The following is a 27861-nucleotide window of genomic DNA, read 5'->3' as shown; positions in this document are numbered from 1 at the left end:
AGGAAGGGAGAGGGAGAGAGACAGAAACATCAATGATGAGAGAGAATCATTGATCGGCCAAGCATGTCATTTTTAAGTCAAATTTCTAGTGGAGTTGTATTCTTAGGTACTTAATGTAATCTTGTAGCACGAGGGCTCTTTATGTGCAGAATGTAATTTAGCTGTATTGTTACGGAGGTTATAATAGAGAGCATAACATCACACCTATGATTTATTTGTTGCTAACTTCTTGATATACAGAAAACAATATAACAATTTTATTGATTTATTTTTAGAGAGAGAAAGAGGGAGGGAGGGAGAGAGAGAGAGAGAGAGAGTTTTTGTTCCACTTATTTATGCATTCACTGGTTGATTCTTGTGTGCGCCCTGACAAAGGATCGAACCCACAACCTTGGTGCATCACGACCAGCCGAGCAACCGGCCAGGGCCCAGTATTTTAAATTTCGATCTGTCCTTAGGGCCTGCTCAAAGACCCTCTATCACAGTGAATCACTTCCTAAAAGCTGGGGAGGTTCAACACCGGTGCTTTAGTCCTAAAGCTCACTTGGCTTTTGGAGAAGGCGCTGGTTATGACAGAAAAGGAAGTGAGTCCGGAACTTTTAAACAATTGGTATACCAACTGTATCTCAACAGGAAATGGGACAGCCCAGAGCTTTACTGTTCTGTGCACATCGCCGTTATCTGACGCTATGTGATATGGATTGCTGCCATCCTTCTGAGATTTCTTCCCAGTGAGTCTTTGCTTAACCGGAACAATCCTGACTCCCTAGGAATAGCGGGGTAGGCAGATACTCTGGAGGAAGAGGTTTCCTGTATTTGGCTTTGTCTGTGGTTTTGAAAGAGCTTTGTAAGTGGTACGAGGCACCAGTTATTGTAGGAGTTGGTCCTTGAATGTAGAAACGTGGGCTCTCTGTGTCAGGCTTTCTTTTGGGCTGTTACACATCAAAGTTGGCCTTGTCTAGAGAGGCCAACTGTGAGCGCCTACAGTTTAATATAAGAAGGTCCTGATTGTGATGGAGACGGGTGAGGGAGCCTTGCGGTACAAGCAGCAGCGCCTTCATGTGGTCTCTGGTGAATTTTAACTCTGAGAACCACAACCCAACAGGTGAACAGTGCGCTTTGACAATCCCTTCGGTTCATTAGGAAACAAAGTTAAGAGAAGAGATCTGTGTTTGGTTTCCTCATATGCTTCTTTTTTTAAAAAAATTCAGGTTCCATATAAATAATTTAAATGAAATGTACTCTGCATGTGAATACCACACAGGGAGCTGGCAACTGAGGGTGTAATTTACTGCTGTTGCAAGATGGAGCCTGTTACGTTATTTTGCTTTCTTTTTAATCATCACACCCCGAATGCCAGAGTTTAAGTTTTTAAATGAGGCAGAAGAAGTTGAGTTTGTTCAGGTCAAATCAAACCTCAATTAGAATAACATAAAACTAGACAGCCAAAGGAAGGAAAGCTGGATGACTCACAGCAGCCCCTCAAGAGTGTTTGAGTGACCAATAATCAAAACAATTCTATGTCTGATGAAATGTGGCTGATGTAGTTTGGGAAAATTGGTTGTCCTCTTAGATCCTTTGTTGAGTTCTATATAAAATAAGGTCTGCCCGGCTGGTGTAGCTCAGTGGATTGATTGTCGTCCCATGGACCAAGAGGTCCCAGGTTTGATTCCTGGTCAGGGCACATGCCTGAGTTGCAGGCTCGATCCCCAGTAGCGGGCGTGCAGGAGGCAGCCAATCAATGGGGCTCTCTCATTGAGGTTTCTCTCTCTCCTCCCTTCCTCTCTGAAATCAATTATATACATACACACACACATATATATATATATATTTTAAAGGAGGTCTACAATGATAACTTCTGAAGGTACATATATCTTCAGAGCCCTTTTTCTCTTGTGGTACCATTCCTCCCTCCCACAGGGGACACCTCCATTTGGAAAAGATAAAAGATACTGTACAAATTATGCCTTACAAAGTAGTGTAAGTTGGCCTCTGGTTCAGAATGGTGCAAAGACGTAGTGTACCTGGTTAAACATGCTGCCCATGGTCACTGTCGATAGTCCATCGTGTCGCTGCCACCCACAGGTCTCTCCTCTTTGTTTTGGACACTTTCCGAAACCAAGACCTGAGAAGGTGATGTGAGTCCTCGGGGCTGTTTAGTTGACTTGGTGAACTTCTTGAATTCACTTGCAAAAGAAATGCCTTTTCTCTTGTCTTCTCTGGATGCCTATGGGAAGAAAGAACTCTCCATTGGTATTAAGTTAAAGCTGGCATCCTCAATCAGGGAGCAGTATATCAGAAAGGGCCCCCTTCGCTTCCCCGTCTATGACAGGGCCTTCCCTCTCAGGGTTGCTTAACCACAGAGGGGAACACATTTCCCGCAGTGAAAACAAAGCCAAACAATCTTCTCCCCGTAAATTTCTTGACTTTCTCCTAGATTTCACTATCTCCCAAATTTGATTACAAATTAGTTATGAATATCAAATAACTGGTGAAGAGAGTAAAATAACCTTGAAGTTTACCTGCACTTGCTCCTTTAGCTTAAGGATGAATTTTCCTGCACCTTTCCACTTGCTTTGGGCTTGAAACACACACTCTTGATCCAAAAGGACCCGCTGGGAGGACTTGGGGGTAGAAGACTTCTTGTTGGCTGTGTCTTTCACCACCTCTTCCAAAAGTACGTAGTCGTTTGGGTTGGGGTTGCTCAGGATGCTGTAGGAGTACTTGGCTTTGCATAAGGTCTGAAAGATAAGTTACAATCAACTGGATAAAGACAGTGTCTCCAACTCCTGCATTCATTATAAATGAAACTCGAAGGTGGCAAACAATCACAGGCTTTTAGAGACGATGGGGATCTTTCAGATCATGTTATCCTACTCCTCACTTTCCATTTGTATGGTTGTGGCTTATGACATGCTTTCCCACATTATGGTTTAGCTTCACAACACTCCATATTTAGTCATTATTATCCCCCCTTTCAGATGAGGAACTTATGCAGATTCCAGAGGATGAGAAGCAAAGAAGCAATAGAATAAATACTGGAAACAGATCGTGTGCATGAAACCAAAGCTCATAGACATGAAGGTCATGTGACAGTGAGGGACAGACCCCTGACTCTCAGACGACTCCCTGTCCCACTGGACTGCCTCTTCACCACAGAATCTTGGATGTTAAGGCATTTTAGAACTTAGTTGGCCTCACTTCTCATTTCGTGCAAGATTATCTTTCATTTATGCATTTATTCAGTCATCAAATGTTTAGTGAGGGCCTACTATGTCCCAGATACTTTGGGGGCACAAAGGTCAACAAAAGAAGCTAAGTTCAAAGTCTATACCAACCAAATCACCATGCAATAATAGCTTAAATTGTGCTTACCATGTGCTAAACATTGTACAGTTTACATATATTACTGACTTAATCTTCACAACAACTCCATGAGCAAAATACTATTATGCTATCACCATGTTATCTAAGTGGTAACTTACCACATGGTGGTATGTGGGAGCCAAATGGAACAGGCTAGTAAAATCAGACATGGTGGGAGCTTTTATACAACAGAAATCAACAAATGCTACAAATCAGAGTGTCTTTTTTAAGCATACCACTGTAACTAAGGCACAGATGGTTAAATAACTTGCCCAAGGTCTCAGAGCTAGTAAGAGGTAGAGCTGGGATTGGAACCTCGAGCCTTTTAACCCAGAGTCTGTGCCGTCCACCATTATACTATCCTACTTCTCAAGGGTGTTTGACGAATGCAAACCATGATAAGGCTTTGAAGGAAGGAAATACAGTTTGTGAAACCATGGACACAGGGAAGCAGGACCTAGAGGTGGGAGAGGGTCAGAGTAGGCCTTCTGCTTGCCCTCTGAAGATGGCCATTCGGTATTGGCTTAGGCATTTCTGGGACAATGAAATGACTACTCTGCAGAGCCATGTCCTACAACATTTTCACCAGTGCTTCACCCGGGGCCTGACTCATGTAGATACTAGGTAAGTTATCTGCTGAAGGAATAAACTATTATTTCCCACTTTCCCTTTGTAGGTCCCCACTGGTCTAGAAACTTCATAAATAGAAGGGGCTGGCATCTGACTTGTCCCAAGAATGTACACGGAGGACAGGACTGAGGTGAGGGAGGGCTCCCACCTGCTGAATGACGTCCTGTGCGGTGCTGACGCGCGGCGCTTTGATGACTGTCCGCGGCTGCTCTGGAGAAACGTCGTGCACTTGGACAAAGAAACTCTCCTCCTCCGAGCTCAAGATCACCTCTCTGTCATCTTGAACAATGCTTTTCTCCTCCAGGTTCTATATTAAAAGAGAAGAAAAGAGTGAGTGAGTGGCGAGATGATGTAGAGTAAGGAAAGAAACATCAAACAAAAATGTGAAATGCATCTTGGTAATGTGGAAATAACTTCTTAGCTTCCTAGTTTATATGCTAGTTAATATTTCATAAATTATTCTAGAAGGACATACATGTCTTAGACAAAAAGGTTTCTGCTGATACAGACAGACTGATAAGGTCTGGCCCAGAACAAGCTAGTAGATCTGCTCCTATCAGCTGTGGATTATGAGCACAAGTCAACTGTAGGTAAGTTTGTAAAAAGACAATATAGCATTTTGCCAATTACCAAAAGCCAAATAAGCAAATTACATTTACGAGAAAGCACACTCCCCCCCAACTCTCGCATAGAACTTGAGCATTTAAGAAATGCTAGACATCTAAAATGTGAAGCGTGAAACTGACATTCAGCTTAAATGAACAAAATCCAGAGTGAAAGGTGGAAACGATGGCTGGAGGTAAGTCACACTGAAATGAATATCGACACTTTGTAAAGTATACGATAGTCTAACAACTATGCTGCACACCTGAAAGTAATACAAAATAACATTGAAAGTAAACTGCAATTAAAAAATAAAATTTAAAAATATAATAAAATAAAAATTAAGATTTGATCTCTTAAAAAAAAGAAACGAATATCAACAAAATACTCAATACTCATGATAATTAGTTATCAGGTTGATTGGCTTTTGGTGAATTGGCTTCCAGTGAATTTTACACATATAATTATATATATTACCTGTATAATTAGATACATCTATAGTACAGAAACACAGCAATAAAAAGGCAAACTTTTCCCACTGTCACCCTTTTCCCTTCTCTCTCCCATCTCATTCTCCACAAAAAACACAAAAACCCACTGTTGTTAGGTCATATGTTCTAAACATCTGCTATGGCTATACAGATGTATTTTTGTATATGTGAATAGACAGATACAAGAAAACCCTGGAATTATGTGAATTTAAATATAATATGATTGTCAAATGACTCCTGTTCTTTGTTAGTCCCACTAACAAAGAGGGTAGTTTACAGTTATCTTCTGCAGGAGCAGCAGGGAGGGGAGGCGAGGCAAAGCAAGGAAACAGTAGGCAACCCACCTCAGGGAGGGAGGATCTGCAGGTAAGTCCCCGACCCCCAGCACTCTCCAAGCCTAATCTCCTCAGACCAGGTCACTGAAATGGTGCTAACTGGCCAGAACCCAAGACCACTGTCACACAGGACCCAGAACTGTCCCCATGAATATTAAAATCAAATGGGTAACTGCCACCAGATGGCGCCAAACTGTAGCCAGGACCAGAAAGGATTTGCCACCCACCCACACAGGCTTGCCCCAATCATTGCATTAACCTTGCAGTCATGGAATTTACATGACTGAAGTTTCTGGACTCCATTCATTCTATTAAGGACTGGTGGGGGAGAGTTATTGTCTATGTTTACTACCTAAAATGAGATTGTCCTTTACTACAAATACTGTTCTACAACTCTTCCTCTACTTCAAAGATTGTGGCCATTACATTTTGTTAATTCCTAGAGATTTTGCTGCATGATATGTGATGGCATTGATTATGATATAACTAACCAATCGGAGAATGGGGGTAGGTGGTATTTCACATGACATCTATATATATAAAAGGCCAATATGCAAAGTGTCCCCATGGGAGTTCGACTGGGAGACTGGGAGTTCAATTGCTCGCTATGATGTGCGCTGACCATTATGGGGCGGCACGAAAGAAGGAAGGCCCCGGCCAGCAGCCGGAAGGAAGGCCCTGATAGACCCTGATTGCCAGCCAGGCCTAGGGACCCTACCTGTGCACGAATTTTGTGCACGGGGCAGGAAGTTACTGGGCTTCTATCAGTTTATTCAGAAAAAAAAAAAGGGCTCCATCAACAAACCCCAACAGAAGCCAACCAGTCTGGAGTTGGTGCTGTGCTGTTTCCTTCTCGGGAGCTATCACGGGAGTATCAGCAAACATAACGATATTTAGTACGAGTTCTGATCAAAGCTGAGAGATTATTCTTACTTTATGTGAAGTTACAGAATATTTTTTTTAAAAAAATACTGTTGTTTTAGTTATAAGTGCTGAGCCATTTATTAGCTACAACTTTAGTAGGCACTAATAGGAACACAACCAACCCCAAAATGCACAAAAATGCCTACAGGCCTCGAATTACCCAGTTCTGTGACCCTCACGACAATGTTTTCTCACACATACAAATAAAAAAGCTGACGAAACAGCTGATGACATGCATAAGGAATCCACTGAGTTCTTGCTCGCTTTGTTTTAGAAGGGATGACCTTTAGGCTGAATTTCTGTAACTTAGAGATAACATTCTGAAGATGTGCAAAAGAATAAAATCATTTCTCCACTTACACTGCAGAAGAAGAATAGAAATCAAGTGGGAATTGGAAGAAATTCTGATTTTGAGGGAGTTGGCCAGTGGCGGGTGGTGAATTACACACAGAGCTGTTACCGTGTAGGCTGCACTCAGACACACTTACTTCCTGCTGGGTTTTTAAGACAATCCTGCCAACATAGCCCTCTTCTGGAAACCAGCTGCTTAAAATCTGCACGATCTCTTCCTCGGGACCAATGGCCCTCTGGAACGGCTGTTTTCTGCATTCATTCTTTTCTTTAGATATAAAATATTTTTCTTCCATCAAAAAGTAGTCTGCGGCAATAGGTTTGGTGTCTTGTTCAGTGGTCAGAATCTAAAGATAAAGCAAAGGCACTTTTCGCAAAAACGGTAATTCAAAACAAGCCTGTTTTCATGGAGCCCAGGGAGCTTTGATGTGTAATTTATAAGCGAAACCTACTCTGGAGTGTTGCATAATTCTCTTTGGAAGGTCTAAGAATTCTCTTAAGTCCAAAAAGAATTGTTTATGTTTGGAAGGTCTAAGAATTCTCTTAAGTCCAAAAAGAAAGTTGTTGCATTCTGGGCAACAACACAATGTACTCATCATCCCCAGACAGTGTAACTGTTTTTCCCGCTTGCTGGAGTGAGAGCTCCTACCGAATGAAAAACTGTAGGTTTGTAAATCTACGAACTTACCTCTTTGTGATCTTGCAACACGGGACCAAGAGGATAAGGAACCCAGTCCAGCTTTTACCGAGAACTATCTCTCCACCATTGCTGACTCTATTCTGACCCAAGTTCCTGGGAATTCTCCTTCCAATGAAGTCTTAACTGTATGTCTAGAGGCCCGTTTTCTTTGTTGGCTACTGACCCGGGCAGTCAAACAGCGTGACCGCGACAAGGCTGGGGAGCCAGGCAGACTGCGTCCGAGGCCCGCCTTCAATACCTACTGGCTGCGAGGTGTTGGGCAGGATAGTTAACCTGTTGGAGATTCAGTTCCCCGTCTATAAAGGGGGAACAGGAAGAGTACTGAGGGGAAGCAGAATGTGCCTCCCCCAAAATATGACTTTTGGGACACTGATTATTTTAGACTGGTTATTTTCAAGAAGAAGAAGAAAAAAAAAGACTCAGAGAGACCCTTCAACCTTCCCCCTTACTGCCTAAGAGAATGTAGATAGAGGATGTGCTCCAGGAGGGAGGTATCATCATAGATAACTACAGTTTAGTATTAACTAGGTGATGGGGAGGAGCCCAGGAAGGCCCATGGATCCAAAGTCCTCTCTGTGTCCCATTGGTAAAGATGGCCCAGCAAACATTTCTCTATCAGACATTGGCTTTTCCATCTCCATGTGGATTGCCCTCATGCCTTTTGAAGTCCCAAACTTCAACCCGCCTTCTCCTTAGCTCACGATGGCATATAAACTTCACTGTTCCCTCTGTCCTCTGGTCTCATATTCTTATAGAACCCCCGTGTGTACATATGTGATAGATTGGTTATTTTCTCCTGTTAATCGGTCTTATGTTAATTTGATTATAGGTCCAGCCAGGAGAACTTAGGAGGTGGGAGGAAAATTATTTTTCTGCTTCCACAGTACAACCTCTTAATTTTATGATTTGTTGTATGATCGAGACACTGTTTATAAAGCAGAGCGTGGGCACAGCATGAGAACTCAATAGCCTTGAGCCATCACTGCAGTTCCTCTTGCTGATATACCCTTTCACACTCAGATCGTACAGGTTCCTGACAAAAGACTAAAGGCGAAGTGGGTGCCAAGAGAAGGCTGCCACCATCTGGCCTGGTGAAGTCAACACCTTTCTCCTCAACACCTGTTGCTGCTGTGTCTCACTTGGAGGAAAAGAATGAACTGAGGATGGAGGGGGCAGGAGAGTCTCAGGAAGGCTGTTCCCTTCCCCCGAGCCCTTGGTTGGGAACGGGTGCTGGGCTCTGGATTCCACGGGGGCAAGGCAACAACACGCAAGGCTCCTTGGAGCCGGGAGCAGTCCCTCTCTCCTCAGTGCTGCTTTATATGGGGTGGCAACGAAGTAATGGGCTGCTTTTTATGGGTGGTCCATGGAAAAGTCTTCTTGCTTTATAACTTCATATTTTATAGAGTCCCCCAAACCCCAACAGTGCTTTGCGATAGCAGACACTAAAGTTCATAGACTGATTGATTTAGAAAACAAAAATCCCAAAACAACCCCAACTTGGGAGTAGTTTCTGTTAGATAGTCTATGACATTTGACATGGGAGCTATTTTCTCTGAGTCTAAGTCAATTATAAGATCTCGGGGGAAAGTTGGCCTGTCCATAGAGACTACCCCTCATAGGACAGAACTACTTATTAACACTTAGTATGTGTGGTTCATCAATGGGTTTTTAACCCCCAACCCTTCCATGATCGCAGGGGCAGTGCGTCATATGCCCTAACTTCAGAGGGGGCTCCACAGTTGGTCCCTCGGTAGCAGCTCCCCTTGGCCTACCTCCAAGGAGAAGAAGGGATTCTGAAATGGGCTAAGGATGAAATAGTCTGCAAGGATACTAGGCTACTGTACCACACAGGAGTGGCACTCCTAGTGAGAAGAGAGCAGGAATTGCACATGGGCCTGCCTTGCTCTTTTGAGGGGCTGCCTCCCTCTCCGGATGCTGCTCTTTGTGTCTGGCTCTTTCCCTCTTACAAGTCCTCCTGAGGGGCACTGTCTCTGCCGGTAGAAGGCCACCAAGATCCCCAGGAACCCAGGGCAGAAGCCCAGCATGAGAGGACTTAGGCCAGTTCTGCTATGGGGGTTGGGTTAACAGGCTCTCATCCTCTTGTTTTGGGACCTGCATGCCTCTTCATACCACTAGAGGGGTATAACTTTAAAAGTCATGATCGAGTGCAGAGGGAGGGGGACAAGGTGGCTGATCAACATGCAAATGGAGGCCTGAGGCTGGAGGGGCAGAAGATATCTTGGCCTATATGGTCCATCCTGATGCTCTAAGAATTTGACCCAACTCCTAGAATGACAAGCAGACTTCATTCAGTTCATGTGCAAATTCTGGTTGATTAGTAAGCTCTGCATTAAGAGGGACTATGAGGCCTGAATCTAGGCTCAGAGGGAAACAGTACACAAGGTTGGAGAGCCACTCATCCTGGTCTTTATCCTTCTAGTGCCCAGTGTTCTGTATGTGGCTGAAGAAGTCTTAGAAATTCTTCTCTACAGGTTAAGGTAGCTTGTTTAGAGGTACCGAGACCTCTCAGGTCACCTGTAGGGTGGATCTCGAGGTTGGATATCACAAATAATCAAAAGGCAAATCGTCAACGTGGACTTTTGTGTATTTGTATGTATGTAGTCACACACACACACAGACTCAGTGCACTTACTTGCTGGAGCAGCTGCTTTGCCTTAGTGCCTCCATTTATAGAGAAAACAGTGAAGGGCTCCGGACCTGGGACGCCATGCACCGTGACTCTGTGAGTCTGCAGACATTTTCTTTCTTCTGTACTAAACATCTGTCAAGGAAGATCACATGGTTTCTCATTCATTCTCATTCGGATGCAAATTCTAGGCTATATTCACCACTGAGGTGCTCATTCTTAGAGGTGTTTACAGGGACATGTCAATACAGAGCCATTCTAGCATCCCTCACACCCTGACCCATCGTTTTGTGGTTGAAGAAGCGATGGTGTGTCTTCTTTAATAGTCTAGTGAGGATGTGTAGCAGCACACCACCACACTATTAATTTATTTCACAAGACACTATCTCTTTCCATCATAAGTATGGAACTGATATCATCTAAAATGTACATTAGTCCTTATTTCTGAACTGACATCCAACAGTGTTATTGAGTTCCATCTCTCTTGAGGGCGCTGGACTAGAATTTCGGATGGTAAGATGATAAATAAAATATTCTAGTAAGTAAAGCACTTTCCTAAGTTCTGCGAGAGTCATTTGAGCAAATTACGGAACCGGAGGAGGGACTTGCAACTGGCATGGGAAATGTGGGTAGTGTTGCAGGACTGAGCCCTTAACTTGTAGGGTCTGATGCTGACTCCAGGTAGATAATGTCAGCATTGAACCAAAAGCTAGGTCAGCCAGCTGGTGCCGGGGAGTTGGAGAAGCAAAGCTGGAAAAGACACGACACATTTGGTGTCAGCAGAAGTATTGTGAGGAAAAACGGCTCTTTCATGGCACGTGTGGCATCTGCAGCTCTGATAGGTACTGAGGGTGACCAACCCGGGATTGTGCAGGAAGCCCTGCCTTGCCTTCTGAAAGCATCTGGTTCTGGCTCTTAGGTGCCAGGCAGCCCAGTCCCTGGTTCCCAGTCCTCTGCACAAGGCAGGCAATACCTCCCTCCACTTTGGCCAAAGTGCTGTTTTTAACCTTGGCCACACATTGAAGGGAAAAGGAGGAGAAGCTAGGGAAACAAGGTCAGAGACAGAGAGAGAAGAAACTAACGAGGGGAGGGAAAGAGAAACGGAGAAGAAAGCCCGGCTAACTGATGGTGGGAGCGGCGGTGGTCGAGTCAGCGCCACCGTGAGCATAGAAGGTGCCTTTCCAGGGGTTGTTAGGACTACGTTAAAGTGTAAGGTGGATATGACAGAGATCAGGCTGTTAAGTGTATAAAGAGGGAATCGATGAACAGCCTTTAAACTAATTTTTAAAGAGCAAGCATAATGGAATGAACCAGTTTATTAAAGCGGGGTCACTGGTTTAGTCATCAACCCTGGATTATTGGAGTGAGCGCAAGTCCTATGGCTCTCGAACCTCAATGGGCAAGAACCTTACCTGGGGAACTTGTTAAAATGCTGATTCTGCAGTGATGGCACCTTTTGTTTGCAGTGTACCCTTTTCATCCCCACGAGTGCAGATCCCGTATCTCCCCAATTGCCAGGGGGCAGTTATGTATCAACAGCAGCACCTGGCTGCCACCCCAACCCTGCTCACCTGGCACCCACCCCTGGACCCCTGAAGAAGCAGAAGATTTTCCTGGTCTAACCTAAAATTTCTAAGAGAACTGAATGCTCCCTAGCAGGTTTGCTTAATTAACTTCTTGCCCACATGTTATTTTTGGCTCATATTAAGAGTATGGGCTTTGGCTGCTATATCTCAATGGATTGAGCATCGTCCCACGGACCAAGAGGTCCTGGGTTCAATTCCTGGTCAGGGGCACATGCCCAGGTTGCAGGCTTGATCCCTAGTAAGGGGCATGCAGGAGGTAGCCGATTGATGTCTCTCTCATTAATGTTTCTATCTCTCTTTCCCTCTCTCTTCCACTCTAAGAATCAATAAAAACATATTAAAAAAACAAACAAACACATAAAAACAAAAAGAGTATGGGCTTAGCACTAGGTGAACTTGGGTTTATAGCTGTGTGACCTCCGAGGTACTTAGCTCTTACCTTCCTCATCTGTAAAACGAAGACCATACTCAAAGCTCTTTCATAAAAAAGTTATTGAGAGGACTAGGTGAATTCATATATGTAAAGTGCTTAGACATGCCAATGCCAGTCATTATTATTATTCCCATAGCTACCTAATGATCACCTTCCTGTATCATGAGCAAGCCTACCTCCAGCACAGCAATCCCCACAGACATGCTGAGTGAAACAGAGCTTAATTACCAAAGAGGCCGGCACGGAACTGCCAGAGGAGATTTCTTCCATCCTTCTGCTGTTTACGAATAAACTAGAGATTTCCAAGACTTCATTGTGGAGGTTTCGCAGCTGAAGATGTCGATATCCTGGAATAACGCAGAATTGGGAAAAGCCTGTTAGCCATGCACTGCGGAGCTCTGCCGCAAAATGGTAGGCAGAGGCCCTGGCTGGGTAGCTCAGTTGGTTAGAGCGTAGTCCCGATCCTCCAAGGTTGCGGGTTTGATCCCTGGTCAGGGCACATGCAAGAATCAACCAATGAATGCATAAATAAGTGGAACAACAGCTGCGGCCGCAGAAGCTCCCCGGAGGCCCACAGCAAAGCCAGTCCACCAGCCACCAGCTCCGCCTCTGCTCAGGGTTCTCCAACCGCCCTGCTCTGTCCCCAGCACCCATCCCTGGCTTCCGACACTGAACTTCTGCCAGGCACTGATTCCACTCTTGGCCAGTGAGCCACTGCCTCTACCGCCCTCCTCTTGGTTTCCTCTGCTCACTTCAGTCTCAGCTTGAAAAGTGCTAGGGGGGCCTGCTAGGGGGGCTCAGTTGATTGGAGCTCATCCCGTGCACCAAAAGGTTGCAGATTCCATCTCCCATCAGGGTGTGGTTGGGGCACATATGGGAGGCAACTGGTTGATTTATATTTCTCTCTCACATCGATGTTCCTCTCCCTTCCTCTCTCTCTCAAATCAATAAACATATCCTTGGGTGAGGATAAAAAAAAAAGTGAAGTTATCTTTACTAAAAAAAAAAAATAAAAAAGTGCCAGGGGTGCAGTGGATGCTATTTGGGCAGGGATGTGAGGGGAGAAGGGCCAACCACCACAGCTCTCGACATCAGCAGCGGCGGTAGAGGCCATACTTCCTCAGAAATGTGAATACCTCGAATTTGAGGATAACGTAAAAGAAAACCTGTTATGAGATGTACTTAAACAGTATTCAAATTTGTGTTTTTTTCCTGCCTCTTATTTCAACTTTTTAAAAATGAAAATCTCAAACATACACTCAAAAGTAGAGAGAACAGTCTAAAGAGCTCTATGGCATCCATCATTGAGCTACAGTAATTATTTTTTATTTTTATAATATACTAGAGGCCCAGTGCATGAAATTTGTGCACAGGGGTCAGGGGAAACCCTCAGCCCAGTCTGTACCTCTCGCAATCCAGAACACCTCAGGGGATGTCCGACTGCCAGTTTAGGCCTGATCCCGCAGTTGGACATCCCTCTCGCAATCTGGGACTGCTGGCTCCTAACCACTCTGCCTGCCTGCCTGATCACCCCTAACCACTCGCCTGCCTGCCTGATTGCCCCTAACCGCTTGCCTGTTTGCCTGCCTGGTCACCCCTAACCATTCACCTGACTGCCTGATTGCCCTTCACCACTCTGCCTGCCTGCCTGATTGCCCCTAACTGCTCACCTGCCTGCCTGATCGCCCCATCCACTCTGCCTGCCTGCCTGACCCCCCCTAACCACCTCTGCCTCGGCCCCTGCTGCCGTGTCTTCATCCGGAAGGTTGTTTGGCTGTCCGGTCTAATTAGTATATTATGCTTTTATTATTATAGATTTTTATGGATTTCAGAGAAGAAGGGAGAGATAGAAACATCAATGATGAGAGAGAATCAGTGATTGGTTGCTTCCTGCACATCCCCTACTGGCGATCAAGCCCACAACCCGGGCATATGCCCTGACCGAGAATCGAACTGTGGCCTTTTGGTTCATAGGTTGATGCTCAACCACTGAGCCACGCGGGCTGGGCTACAGTAATTATTAACAGCATGATGATGCTACTCTACCTCGCTTTAGAGCCTTGAGCGGGATGATCCTCTGAGCAGTGACCGCCGAGCTGTTGTTTTCCACAACTGCAAAACGAAGAAATATGAGGTCTTCAAAGTGAACCCGGAAGAAAAACTGCTCGTTCCACATGGGGTTCAGAGTGTTCCGGTGGATGGGCTTCGTGCGGAAGTGGCAGCTGTCCAGCGGCATGCCCAGGATGTCGACCTCGATGCACGGGCTTCCTGTGCTGTTGCTCGGGCACACGTTCTGGCCAGAGACAATCTGAGGGAGGAAGCAAGGACCAGGTCACTGAAGATGAAAAAGAAACAAAGGCAACCTCTGCACCTCACCGCTTCCCTCCACAAAGAACACTCTGGAATGGACGAGGTCCACGGTGAATAAATCTGCTACCCCCCCCCCCCCCCCCCCAAAGCAGGAAGTGATTGCAACCAGGCAACCACAGGCCTGGAATCATGGGAAAAGCTTATTTTGTCACCAGCATTCACCTGTCACTTTTCAACTGTCAAAATGTTCAAGTATCTTCAAAGCCAAGCAATTAAGATGAAATCAAGTTTCTCAAGAAGGCACAGGGAAACGGGGAGACTTTACGGAATGCAATCACAAATTGGTTGCGAACATTCTGTTCAAAGCCATTTTCTTGAATGGTTTAGTTTTACAGCAACTCACAGGGAATGTTTTTAAAAATTTATCCACAGCCTTCTGTACACAGTTAAACGTCTACTCGAGTCTAGCTAATTTGGTCAAACAGAGGAGGCCCCCTGCCCTGGTCTTCGGGAAGGAGAAAGCAGAGGTGGTAGGAAAACCGGAGCGTGGTTCTCCCGGGGTGTGAGAGGGGTGATCAGAGGCTGCTTGGCATTCTTCCTTTGGAGGGAAACGGACAAGTTCTAAGGTTGGAGGGCAGCGATTAGCCATCCAGAGGTCTTGTTCTCTGTCCGCTAAGAGGTAGCGACAGAATGGGGAAATAAAGTTGAATGATGAGCTGCCGGGGGCTGTTGTTAAGGGCAGTCTGTGGTGTTTTGACATGGGGTTAATTAGGCAATAAAAGAAATAAGGAAAGGCCCAGGAACGATACAGTTTAAATTGCAAGGAGGAAAGATATTTAATTGATTTGTATATCGATGCCCGTTTGATCTTACGAGAGCCTGTTCGAGTTTAAGATGACCTGCTCTAACAAGGAGCTCAACTTTTATGGGAGAAAATCAGAATGACGGTGCTGCGGGCCCTGGAAGACAGAATCACCACCATCAGCGTGCAGGCGAAGCAGGGAACTCACAGCTCCACCTGCCGGGCACTGGCAAATGCAGTGCCAGGCGACAGCATACCTCAGCCACAGCCACCGCTTGTGACAGGTAAAGAAATCCTTCCGGGAACTAAATCTGCACAAACAAAACGGTGACACGAGAACTATGCAATGCCCTGAATTCAAAACCAGCGCATATTCAGGAAGGCGGAAGCGCCTTGCCATCTCCTGGAGACACCGCCACACTTACAGTCAAAGAGTAGACGGCGGGCTCCATGTTGTCCAGGTCTCTTTCCAGGGGAGAAAACTTCTGATACATGGGGCAGTTCTTGTCCCACAGAACTGGGGGTTTCAACACATAGCCACAGCCACCGTTGGCCTCAAACATGGCAGCGTTTAAATGTAAAGGGAGATCTGCAAAACAAAGTCAACATTGCTTGTTACTCTGTCGCTTATGAATGTCAAGGTCAGAACTTATATGTTATATGCAGAGCCCGTGGACATGGGCAATAGGGTAGTGAAGACATGGGGGAAGGAGTGGGGTGAAGGAGGGAAAAATGGGAGAGATCTATGATGCTATCAACAATAAAAAATGTATTAAGAAAAAAAGTAAAGTTCAAAAGAACTTTGTATCAATTTTCCCCAAGTTTAAGCATGAAGAAGGGACTGACTGAGTGGCTACTATGTGCCAGATTGTTAGGTACAAAAGATACAACAGGTAACAAGACCAAGATCCCTGTCTTTTCGGGGTTCAGTCTATGGGATAAGCCCAGTGTCTCACTCCCACCCAGGTTCTGCCACTTAAAAACTCCTTTTGCAAATCAAAATTTACAACATCCATCTGAAAAAAAAAAATCTTTGCAATACCTCATTTTATACAGAATTTTAGTAAGGAATAGTCATGGCATTTTCTTATCCCCGAACACTAAACCATGCAGACAACTGTATGACCAATTCTTGCCTTTGCAAATATAAGATAAAAATCTTAATAATCCAAGACAGACTGGGAGAAGAGCCAGAAAAATATATCTTTCCATGAAATCTCAATTTCAACCCATAAATTACAGTACTTCTACCTCTTTTTAATTGCAGTTAAATATGAAAAAAATTATTATCACATGTGATTCACATCGTGTCCATGATCCATCCCCTCCATCGTAAACCCTGGGAACCCTCACAACGGCTTCCAGTCGTCTGTGGCCAGCTTTTACTTGGCACGGTTCTTGGATGAACGTTGGACTCCCGCACTGGTTTGGGCTCTGACACACACAAATGCTCATCTGATGGCGCAAGTCTGTAGAAAGGTTGCCCAGATGAACACAGGGTTTATGAGGCACACCTGACAAATGTTCCCTCTGATAGATTCCTTCCATGTGCAGAGCGGACTGTGCTACATGGACAGACATCAAGGAAAAGTGTGGTGAGCACCACGGAGCAATAAGAAGTTGGCCTCCACATGTCTTGTGTGTAAAATTTTTTCCATGTACGTGGGGTTGGCTGGGATTGTAGGCAGGAATCCTTGGGGTCAGATGTCTAAGGCATAGGAAAGCTACGTGGGCTCGGTCTCCTTATCTATAAAATCAGTGCCCTGGACCCCACCTCTCAGGCCCGTTCAGTCCTGATGTGACTGATTCGTTGAGGCTGTCTTGCCTGCAGGACGAGAGAATTCTCTTCCCAGGCCACCCTGTGACAGAGGAACATAGACCTGGGCTAGGATGGCTAAGAGAGCGAAGCAGGCTAGCTCATGCAGAGTTGATGAATGTGAAATGGATATACAGTGGGGCCTTGACTTACAAGTTTAATTCGTTCCGAGACCAAGCTCGTTAAGGAGCTAGTTCAGGAGCTCGTTAACTCAAATTACTCTATCAACTCAATGCAAAAAATTGGCAGAGAGACAGCTGGTATCTCAAAAAACTCGTTAGTCGGGACACTCGTAAGTCAAGGCCCCACTGTATATTACTAAAAATTATAGCAGCTCACCCTTACTGTGCTCTTACTGTGTACCAGGCCCCATTCCACGCACTTTATGTACATCAGTGCTTCCCATTTTATAGATGAGGAAACTGAGGCACAAGAAGTGAAAGAACCCAAGGCACACAGTTACTAAGTGGTGGATGCTGGGGTTTAAACCCCAGCAATCTGATCCAATCTCAACAACTGAGCCGTATAGTGTACACCTCACAGGCGTGTCATAAATGAGAAAACGTGTGCAAGTCTCTACCGAGCATTCGGCACATAGAAGATCTCAATAAACAGTAGGTAATAAATTATGATTATGATGTCAACTCCCATTTGGGTTTGAAGTCTGATCCTTATACTTTCCCAAACTTTTTCTTTTTCTGTTGTTAATTCTCACCCGAGGATATTTTTCTGTTGATTTTTTTTTTTTAAGGGAGAATGAAAAGGAGGGGGAGAGACAGAGAGAGAAACATTGATGTGAGAGGAGAGACACATCGATTGGTTGCCTCTTGCACAGGCCCCGACCAGGGCCGGATGGAGACTGCAACCGAGGTACGTGCCCTTGACTGGAATCAAACCCGGGACCCTTCAGTCCATAGGCCATCACTCTATCCACTGAGCCAAACCAGCTGAGGCTAATCTCATTTAGTAATCCAACAAGTAAACCAGATGCAGGCGGAGCTGCTCATTTTGGAATAAAGGTGGGACCTCAAATCTAGCCCTCCAATTGCCCCCTAGGCATGGTCCCAGAACTCCACCTAGGGCTATCGTTTTACTAGTAAAACCCCTGTTGTAAGCAAGTGAAGGAGGGTGCGTGAATCCGTGTCACCTGATCGCCCCTCTCAGTCAATGCCTGTGAGGCAGATCAGGCTTTTCAGTACCTTTATGGTCTCCTATTTACTTAAAAACCCTGTATTAAGTAGGCACCAATCCCGTAATAATGATGCCTATACTTTGGGGCTAGAAAAGTCATCATAAAGAGTTTGACAATCACTCAGGAAAGCAGGATCCATATTAACAGCTTTTCTTTTGATGGGGTCGCATGTCCTTACACTTGTTCTGCTCTAGGTGGAAAGAATGCTGAGGGACTGTTGCCAGCCATCACCAGGTTTGCATACCAGGCTCAAGTCAGTTTCCAAACTCAAGAGTTGGTTTCCTTGAGTGCAGACCTGGGCTATTCCTGGCTCCAGATCACCGCAGACCTTCTTGAAGATGATGGAGCCATTAGAAATTCTGGGAAGAGATGACCCTAAGTCAATGGACACTCCTTTGGGGCATCAGGGTCCTCTGACATCCAGGAAGTGGCAAGGCTGATGATCCATGGAACACAGTCGGAGGCTAGAGGGACACTGGGAGAGGGTTCTCTGTTACTTGGTTGGGATGTTTCATGGAAAATCAAGCGCTCCCTAATCTAGGAATTCTTTGTAAAAATTAAAAGATAATGAGTCCAATAGACTCTGATCTATTTGGACCTGCAATCCACAGAAAAGTACCTAAAAACCCAAGAACCACAGGCTCAGACTGCAGTGGGGCAGAGGGGGATAGTCTGTTTCAGCTCAGCGTGCATTTATTGAGCACCTACTGCGTGCAAGATATTAGCCAGGCTCTATGCCCAGTTTGTGCAAATGAAGACCATTTTCACAGGTGAACATGGTGAAACTGCCTGTGGCTTGTGCTCTGTCCAGCGTGGGGATGCGTGTAATCATTGCCTGCGGCACTGGGCCAGCGAGGCATTATGGCAGCACTCTCCTGGGCTGGAAGACTCTGTAGAGAAACTTGAGGATGAACCATCAACAGAGCCATCTGTCTCCCCTGAGGAGGCAGCTCGAACATGTGCTCCCAGATTGATTTGGGAGAGAGGCAAAGCCTTCAGGGGTGAGTGAAGGCCAAGCTGCAGCCTCAGTGTGTGCTTCGGGACCTGGGGGCGGTGGGTGGTGGTGGAGAGAGCCAGGAGGGGCAGCTCCTTTCGGCGGCGGCTCCCTCTGCCATCGGTGGAGCCGGTGTGTCTGCACCAGCCTTGGCACGCCCAGGAGAGCGGGCACATCCAAAACCAAACGCATTTCCATTTCCTTGAGAAAACCATCTTGCTAGTGATTTCACTGGACTTAAAATATTTCAGTATCATAATAACCAAGGGCGCCGAAGGGCTACAGACAGGGTCAGAGATGTGAGCCCGCAAGCCACTTGGGACAGATTGAAAAGAAACTTTTACAACTTTGAAAATATTTCATTATTATTTCCACTTGCGAGTCCAAATCCTACTGTTTTCATAACTTATCAAAAACACTTCATCATCGTTAACGTTTGTGGAATGCTTTCTCTGTGCCAGCCACTATGCTAAGTAGGATACTTCACCTGCATCGTGTTATTTAATTTCAATGGAAAGAAGCAAATATAACAAGGGCAAAAAAAAAAAAAAAAATGCGTCGGCAGGGTCAGCCACACATGGGCACTGTTGGCACCAGTACCAGGTGGCTAGCTGGTTCGAGAGCGAAAGGTGTGGTTTGACCTTGGCTGGAGACGGGGCTATGCTGTGGCTGGCGGGTCAGCATGGTTGCTTAGGATCTGATTCAGGTGACGTGAGAGGAACGAGAAGGCCGCTTGGCTGTCCCAAGGAAAGACTGTGGCTTCTGAAGGTGCTTCGAGGAAACATTCCTCATCGACTGTTTCTTTATCTTCTGCAGCTCCCTTCCTGCCCCCATAACCAAGTAGAAACAAAATACTTTATCCTCTCCACTCCCAGAGTCCTTGAATTTATTATTACTAGTCATTCTGTGACCTTGAGCAAATCAATCGCTCTGTGCCTTGGTTTGCTCATCTGAGGAGTGGGGATCATAAAGGTGTCCACCACTTAGGGTTGGTGCAAAGATTAAATCAGATAAGAGGGGGTCAGGGAAAATTCAGCACGGTGTCTGTCGCACGGTAAGTGTGCAATGAATGGTAGCTCTTATTCTGGACGTCGGGCCTCATCAGGTATTCCTGCTAAGAGAGTTTCCTCAACAGTGAGAAAAACAAACACTGCTTTCTTGGTTCGCACACTTGTTTTCTCCATGTGAGCTACTCTGGGAGCAATGACCATTATTCTCCATTTCAATCTCAATGGATAAGAAGAAGCTAACATGCAATTTTCTTGGAGTGACAACTACTTATTGACTGCAAGGAACAGCTTAGCAAGACAGCTTACCAAAGGGTGTTAGTAACTCTCTGCCCCAAAAGGTCTTTAGACACAAACTAGACACGGCCCTAAACAGTGTCTTATTTAAAGACACTAAAGAGTAGCCTTATGTTTAAAAAATGCTTTAAAAAGGGAGCAAGAACAAGAGATTACTAGGGACCCCTTTAAGGTTCTTTCCTATCACCTTAACTCTGAAACATCAAGGGCACAATTCAGTATCAAATGCACCAGTATTTTTGCTCTTACATATGGTGTGCCCCAGTCTGGCATCTTGCCCCCCTTAACTAAAATGTTGTTTGTTGAACTATGTTTCCTGAAACATAAGGCCCAAAGGAGAGAGGTGAGGAGCAGGCCGTTACCATCTGTCTGGTAGTTGAGTGCCACGAGCTGTATCCCGTGCAGCCAGAACATGAGGGGGTTGGGGTTGGAGGAGTCGATGCGGGTGGCAGCCGGGTAAGTCCTCAGCAGCTGACAGGCGGTGTGCTGGATCAGTTTCTGAGAATACCTGCGACACAGACGTTTGGCGGCATTTTCATTCAGCGATGAGATATGGTAACATTTGGGAGTTCTAATGATAGCGCTGAGGGACGTGGCTGGGCTGAGGGGGGAAGAAGACTCCTCCCAGGCCTGTCGCATTCCTTCATAGGAACCTAAACCCCCCAAAAGATTAGCCTCGGATTAGTGCAGGACACTTTAAATGTTTTAGAAAGATAAACCTGAACAACATCTCGGTAAAACAATCATAACCATGTAACACATCAGAGTAGATCTTAATAGTGTTACACTATTCAGTTACACTACAGTAGTGTTATACTATACTTGAGTTAGTCCACCACCTTGAAACAAAATGATAGCTATTGAGTTTTAAAATGAGTGCAGAAGCACCAATTTAAGTTAAAAGCCTGGAAATCCTTTGCCTCATCTGTCCTGTGGATATATTTGAACAATACATGGCAATATATGTACAAGGGTATTCACTTTAGCGTTTGTTATAAGGAAAAAACAGCAACAAAAAAACCAGGAAGCAATCCAAATGTTCTACCAGTGAGGAAGTGGTTAAATGACAGTATATACACAATGGAAAACCACAGAGGCATAATGAGAATAAGGTAGATATATGCTCAGAAAGCTGTTTGGAAAGTTACAGCAATATAAAAGTTATACAAATATGCTCGGTTGTATCCCATTGGGATCATCTTAAAAAGAATCGTATTCTTCTTGAACAAAACACAATAAACCTAACAGTGGTTACCTCAGGGGACTAGAACTGAGCCATTGAGAATAGAAAGGAATTTTAATCGTACCCTATATTGTTTGAGTTTTTTTTTAACTATGAGAATTTATTACTTTTATAATAAAAAGTAATTAGTAATAAAATGGATATATCTTCTGGAGTTATAATGGTGACGAGAGCAGTTCCAAGAACCACTAGAATGTTCCAAGGTGGTTCCAATTTTTCCCTATTGAGGCAAACACTGTTAGAACATCTTCAGTGAAGTGCTATTTTTTAGGAAGTTAAACATGTAAAATTGAAAAATATTTCTACTACACTTAGATAACATAAACATTCATGGAAATAAAAAAAATAGAAGTTCAAGGGAAGTGCTTCGACAGTAAAATGTTGGACTTATCCAGCATGCGGAATCAAGCAAAGGTATTGAAAGAAGGTGACTTTACTTTTTCCAGATGTTTTGTTAAGTGATGCCGTCTCCCCAGGGCTCATTCTGCCCGGATTGTTGCCAAAAATGGACTTCCTGCTTTTCCTTTCTTTTCCTCTGTTAGAGCCAGATGCATTTAGAGTTGACAGGCCTGTTCCCATAAAATGAAAATAAATAAGCCAAAAACTACAAGCGAGGGAACTCGACATTTTCCATCCCTGTCCATGTTTACTTTGAAGTCTTACTACTCCCTGGTAACCCTGCTCAGAGGACCCACTCGCATTCTCAACACCGTTAATAGCAGCATTGCAGGCTTTAGAGTGAAGTTTTTATCTCTGTGGGCAAATGTGACAAGAACTGCAGGGTTATACAGAATGACCGCAAAATAGCACCCACACCCACCTGATGGTGCACCAGAAAGATTTTGAAAAAATGCATAAAAAGAAAGTGCTCCAGTCAACACTGAATTATCAGGACCAAATTACTCAATTTTGAGAGATGAAAGAATGGCTCGGAGCACGAGTTTTAGCATCACATTGTCTAGGTTGAATTCCTGCCATTACGAGCCCTGACTTAATATCCACCTTCGCTGTTCCTCAGTTTCCTTATCTACAAAATGGGTATAAAGATAGGAACTCACAGGCATAGTCTGAGGATTAAACGAGAAATATGTTAAATGACAGTGATGTCTCACGGCTTCTCTTTCTCACTCCTGGTCCAATCACTCCCTGACTCCTTCCTGCCTGGCACAGTGCCTGGCGCGCAGCAGCACTTTAACAGATATTTGCTGAACGAGGAAATGAATGCACACCATGCAGATCTGGATCCAGTGCAGGAAGAGTGAGTTAAAGGCACCAGGCAAGCCCGTGGCCTCCCAACTGTTTCCACTGTCTACATTGTACCATTAGATCAGTGGTCGGCAAACTGAGGCTTGCGAGCCACATGCAGCTCTTTGGCCTCTTGAGTGTGGCTCTTCCACAAAATACCGACTTCTGTGCATGGGCCACGAAGTTTCAATCGCACTGTACGTGCGCGCCCGCACATGGTATTTTGTGGAAGAGCCACACTCAAGGGGCCAAAGAGCCGCATGTGGCTCGCAAGCCACAGTTTGCTGACCACTGCATTAGATAATAATTCCTTCAGCTGGAGCAGTGTTCAGGAGGCTCTCTTTGAGATGAAAATACACCTTCCAAAAACATCATCAGAGAAGACAGGATAAAGGAGTGTTTCATAAAAGCATAGACTTTGGGGTTTAAACCCAGTTCCTAGTGGTGTGACCGCCCACAAGCTACCGAACCCTCTGCACTCCTTGCTCACCTATAAAAGGGCTGTGGTCACGATGAAATGAGATCATGTATATTTACATACTCAGTCGAGTGACTTGTTCAGAGAAAGTGCTCAGTTCATAGCAGCTATGGGGCTTCTAAATTTTTTTCTCTCTGAAGTATCCTTAACCACAAAGACGTGCTAACTTGCACTAGAGAGTTTTCATGCTTTATCTTAAAATTTTGTGTGAACTTTGCCCTCTACACAATGATGTAATAGTAGATTTTCTCCCAAGTAAAACTGATGAGAGGTCAGAGTGAGGCCCCGTGTTCATTCTGGGAGTTTTGCACACATCCTGGCCCACGTCGACATTCCCCAGGGATATGTGGGACCTTCTGTGAACAGCCTGGCTGTTCTCTCCGGGTGGGGCGAGGAAGCGGGAACACGGGCTGGTGATCAAGAGAGGGGAGGAATCTGCCCTGTTGGCCCATCTATATATGTAAAAGCTCAGTGATCTTTATGGCGGAACGACTGGAACGACCAGAACGACCAATCTCTATGATGCGCACTGACCACCAGGGGGCAGACGCTTAATGTACGAGCTGCCACTGGTGGTCAGTGCGCTCCCACAGTGGGAGCGCTGCTCAGCCAAAAGCCAGGCTCACGGTTGGTGAGCACAACAGTGGTGGCGGGAGCCTCTCCCTCCTCTACGGCAGCACTAAGGAGCAGCGAGCCAAGCAGAAAGGAGCAAGCAGGCGGGCGGTAAGGAGCGAGCAGGTAGGCAGTTAGGAGCGAGCAGGCGGGTGGTTAGGAGCGAGCAGGTGGGTGGTTAGGAGCGAGGGGTCCCAGATTGCGAGAGGGATGTCTGACTGCCCCCTCCCTTCCCCCCACTGCATAAATCTTGTGCATCGGGCCTCTAGTTTATCAATAAGAATAGCAACCACCATCAGTTCCAGTGAGCCAACTACCTGTAGATAGTGTGCTAGTCACATTAGGTACTTTATTGTTAATGTTTACGACAACCCTGCAAGTGAGGACTGTTCTGTCTCTTTTATTGGAAGGGCCTCTGAAGTGCAGAGAGGTTAACTAACTGCTGTAGTCAAGGTCACTGAGGAGTGGAATCCTGCCACTGAAGCGGGTTCCTGATCTTGGGGAGGTTACTGTACTTCTGGGGAAGGTCGTGCCACGTGGTCTTCATGCTGCCTCACTGCTCTGAAGATACTTTTGCACATGCCTCTGTGGATGGGACTTGGGATGGTGAAGGGTGAGATTCATTGAAATGGATAATGTAGCAAAATTAAAATCCATAGTGTAGCAAAATGAACATTTTATGGTATTTTCCCCCATAGCATCAGAACAAATAATAATCATAAATATGTAGAAGGTAGTGTAACAATGATTCTAGCAACACAATTTAGTGGTTTTGAGAAAGGAAGTAAAGAAAAATGTCCGAAATTTCAATTACTAAAAAAAATTAAACTACAGTATGTCTTATAAAGACTGCGTGCCATTTAAACACTTTAAAAGAACAGCATATTGGGAATCTATATCTATAAAAGCCTAAGTGACCATTCAACCGATAGCTATGATGCACACTGACCACCAGGGGCAGATGCTCAATGCACAGGCATGGAAACATGGAACAGACTGATAAATCTCAGAAGGAAGGGGGTGGGGGAAAGGCGGGAAGAGATTAACCAAAGATCGGCCTGCGGGGATCCGGCCGACTATGCACTGGGCCTCCGGCATCCCCCGAGGGGTCCCGGATTGCGAGAGGGTGCAGGCCAGGTCAAGGGACCTCACCAGTGTACGAATCCGTGCACGCGGCCTCTAGTTTTAAAAATAAGCCAAATAACGCCACGCGTATCCTGTGCCTCCAGTCAGAGGTTGGTCCCAATGACCTTTGACTCTTCCAAAATTTGGGCATTTTTGCTCTTTATCTACTCGGTGCTTGAGAAGAAAAGACCAAGCCTGTGGGGTGGTTTGGGTGTAGTGTGAGCTGAATTTATAAAGAACAGGAGAGGCAGTGAGTGTGATTCTTGAACGAAGTGACCTTCACACTTGTTCCTGTGATGAAGGACACGCAGGCCATGAGGCTCTTTTGACAGGAAAAGGATTTTTCCTCATCATAAGAACACTTTCACCAGCTGCAAATATGATCACATTGTACTTATGTGAAAGAAGGCCTGGTCTGTGAAACTACACCTCAATGGCTAGGTTCCTGCATGTCTTCGAGATCTCTGCTTGCCAATTATTCATTCATATTCTCCTCAACAGAATTTGCCAACAGGTAAGCAGCAGCAGCTGCCAAAATCTCCAGTTTATGGGAGAGAGCTTAAAATTGAGAAAGTTCTATTTATGATTTTTTTCCTTCTGGTGTGTAAAAAGACCACTATTACCTAATTTTTAAATAGCCCATACCTCTGTCCCAATTTCAGGGCGGAGTGTGAGAACTGATGCTTAAGATAACCCTCTAGGAGCCAGGATCTGCATTCAGACCATATTGAAAAAAATGAGGGTTGGTATTTTAACCCTCTCCAGGCCAAGTTTGCTAATGGTTTAGACAATCCCCCAATTCCAGTAGCTTTCCTGTCCTCTGCAAGAGAATCCTTTTTCTTAGTAGAAAGAGGTAGATTTTTCTGACTTCCTAGGTTATGGACTCTCCTGTTTGCCCTCCACCTCCTGCTGTCCCCTTGTGGGATGCACACTGGGTGAGCTCACTGACAACACGCCCTGACAAGAGAGGCGAGGCTGTGCAATGCAGATTGACAGGCTCAAGAATCCTAGTTAAGCCATTTGTTAGCTGAAATGGACCCCACCCCCTTTTTTTAAAGCTGTTTATCAGCACTTTACTTCTAGAAATGGCCAATTGAGGAAACTTTTTCTCCCACTGAAACGCCCCTTGTGGTTTGGGTGGAGCTCAGGGGTGGGGCAGGTGACAGAGGCCTGGGACAGTCTGAGCACTGCCTGCCCTGGGCCACAATGACTAGTTCAGGAATGGGCAGAGGACCCAGTGAAAAACAATCAAACTGCTGCGGAAAGTTCTGGAAGAGCGGCTTACACTGAAGCTGAATCTGGAAGCATGTAGTGCCGGCCTGCTGCAGCTGCCTTACAGCCCAAAGGGAAGAGGGCCAACACGACAGAGACAGTGAGAAATAGGGAGAGAGCCCTGGATCAAGCCATACCTGAAACTTCTGTACCCATTTTTCAATACATGAGCCAATAAGTTTACTCTTTGTGTAAGTCAATTTCTGCCACTTTCAAAGAAGAGTCTTAACTGCTTCACTCTGAAACCTAGAGCCAATTACTTTATCTCACTCAGGCTTTGTCTTATTTAAAAATGGGGAGTAGATTGGTGACGTCAGGAGCAAATGCTGGGCTGACCGCAGGAGTGTCAGAGAGGCCATGAATTCTGTTTGGAGGTATCTTTGAGCTCACTTAGATGCCATGAGCAAAGCTCACCCTCCTGAGTTAAAAAAAAAAAAATTATGGACAAGAAGTTATCATTGAAATTAAATGGTGGCAGCCATGTCCAAGGAATATTGCAGGGATTTGATCCCTTTATGAATCTTGTGATAGATGAATGTGTGGAGATGGCAACTGGTGGGCAACAGAACAATAGTGGAATGGTGGTAATATGAGGAAATAGTATCATCATGTTAGAAACCTTGGAATGAGTACAAAGAATGGCTGTGTTTACCAGAGAAATCAACTGCTTCCATATGTCCCCTCTCCCCAGCACCTGCTTCACTACAATATAAAAATCTAGTCCTATCCATTTTCACATTGAACTTTTGTTAAATAAACTTTTGTATTTGTCAAAAAAAAGGGGGAGGGTGAATAAACCCAATATCTCATTGAATTATTATGAAGGCAATAAGATGATGTATGTAAAATACACAAATCCTGGTACTTAAATGCTTAATAAATTTTAGCTACTAGGTGTTATGAATATTATTATTTTATTATCATTTTCATTATTAACTACTATAAAAAGTCATAATATGATCTGGAAAATAAATATTTTATGGTATTTTCCTCATGAGCATCACAGCAAATTATAATAACAAATATTTAGGATGTATTGTAACAATGATTTCAGCAACACAATTTAGCTATTTTGAGAATATTTACAATACCCAATTAAATAAATAGCGTATTTTTATCTCTTGGCACCTTTAAATGTTTTAGAAGAGTTTGACTACTCTTACCTGGGAATTTTACTGCTTGGCAATAGATGACAAGGTCGGAAAGCTCTGGTGCAATCTGTCTGCTTTCTTTTTTATTCTGAGGAAGATAAAATTCTTCTCCCAACTCCATGTCATACACCTAGCAAGGGGAAATTACACCAGTTGACATGAAAGGTATATGCCACCCAGAAACCCTTTATCTGCTGCTTTCTCAGTGGGTTTCCCCTTGCTCTACATTCACCCCTGTGTCCTAACTCCTT

The 27861-nt window shown here is 44.9% G+C and overlaps 1 protein-coding gene across 4 annotated transcripts in view; it reads right to left on the bottom strand.

Moving 5' to 3' along the window:
• The window catches only part of PLCE1 (phospholipase C, epsilon 1), a 255192-nt gene that overhangs the window by 1271 nt on the left and 226060 nt on the right, over nt 1-27861 (bottom strand). For all 4 annotated transcript variants that reach the window (XM_005884057.2, XM_005884058.2, XM_014531564.1 and 1 more), the window contains 11 exons: nt 27623-27740; nt 22165-22296; nt 20847-21137; nt 15604-15767; nt 14113-14374; nt 12295-12413; nt 10054-10182; nt 6838-7047; nt 4145-4303; nt 2523-2741; nt 2025-2227 (listed from right to left, as the gene is read on the bottom strand). In XM_005884057.2, the coding sequence (XP_005884119.1) occupies nt 2048-2227; nt 2523-2741; nt 4145-4303; nt 6838-7047; nt 10054-10182; nt 12295-12413; nt 14113-14374; nt 15604-15767; nt 20847-21137; nt 22165-22296; nt 27623-27740 (1983 nt within the window). In that variant the 3' untranslated portion in view covers nt 2025-2047. The remainder of the gene's footprint in view (nt 1-2024; nt 2228-2522; nt 2742-4144; nt 4304-6837; nt 7048-10053; nt 10183-12294; nt 12414-14112; nt 14375-15603; nt 15768-20846; nt 21138-22164; nt 22297-27622; nt 27741-27861) is intronic.

Source organism: Myotis brandtii, unplaced genomic scaffold (assembly GCF_000412655.1).
Source record: "Myotis brandtii unplaced genomic scaffold, ASM41265v1 scaffold810, whole genome shotgun sequence".
Classification (NCBI taxonomy): domain Eukaryota; kingdom Metazoa; phylum Chordata; class Mammalia; order Chiroptera; family Vespertilionidae; genus Myotis; species Myotis brandtii.
This window is presented reverse-complemented; position numbering and strand designations above follow the sequence as displayed.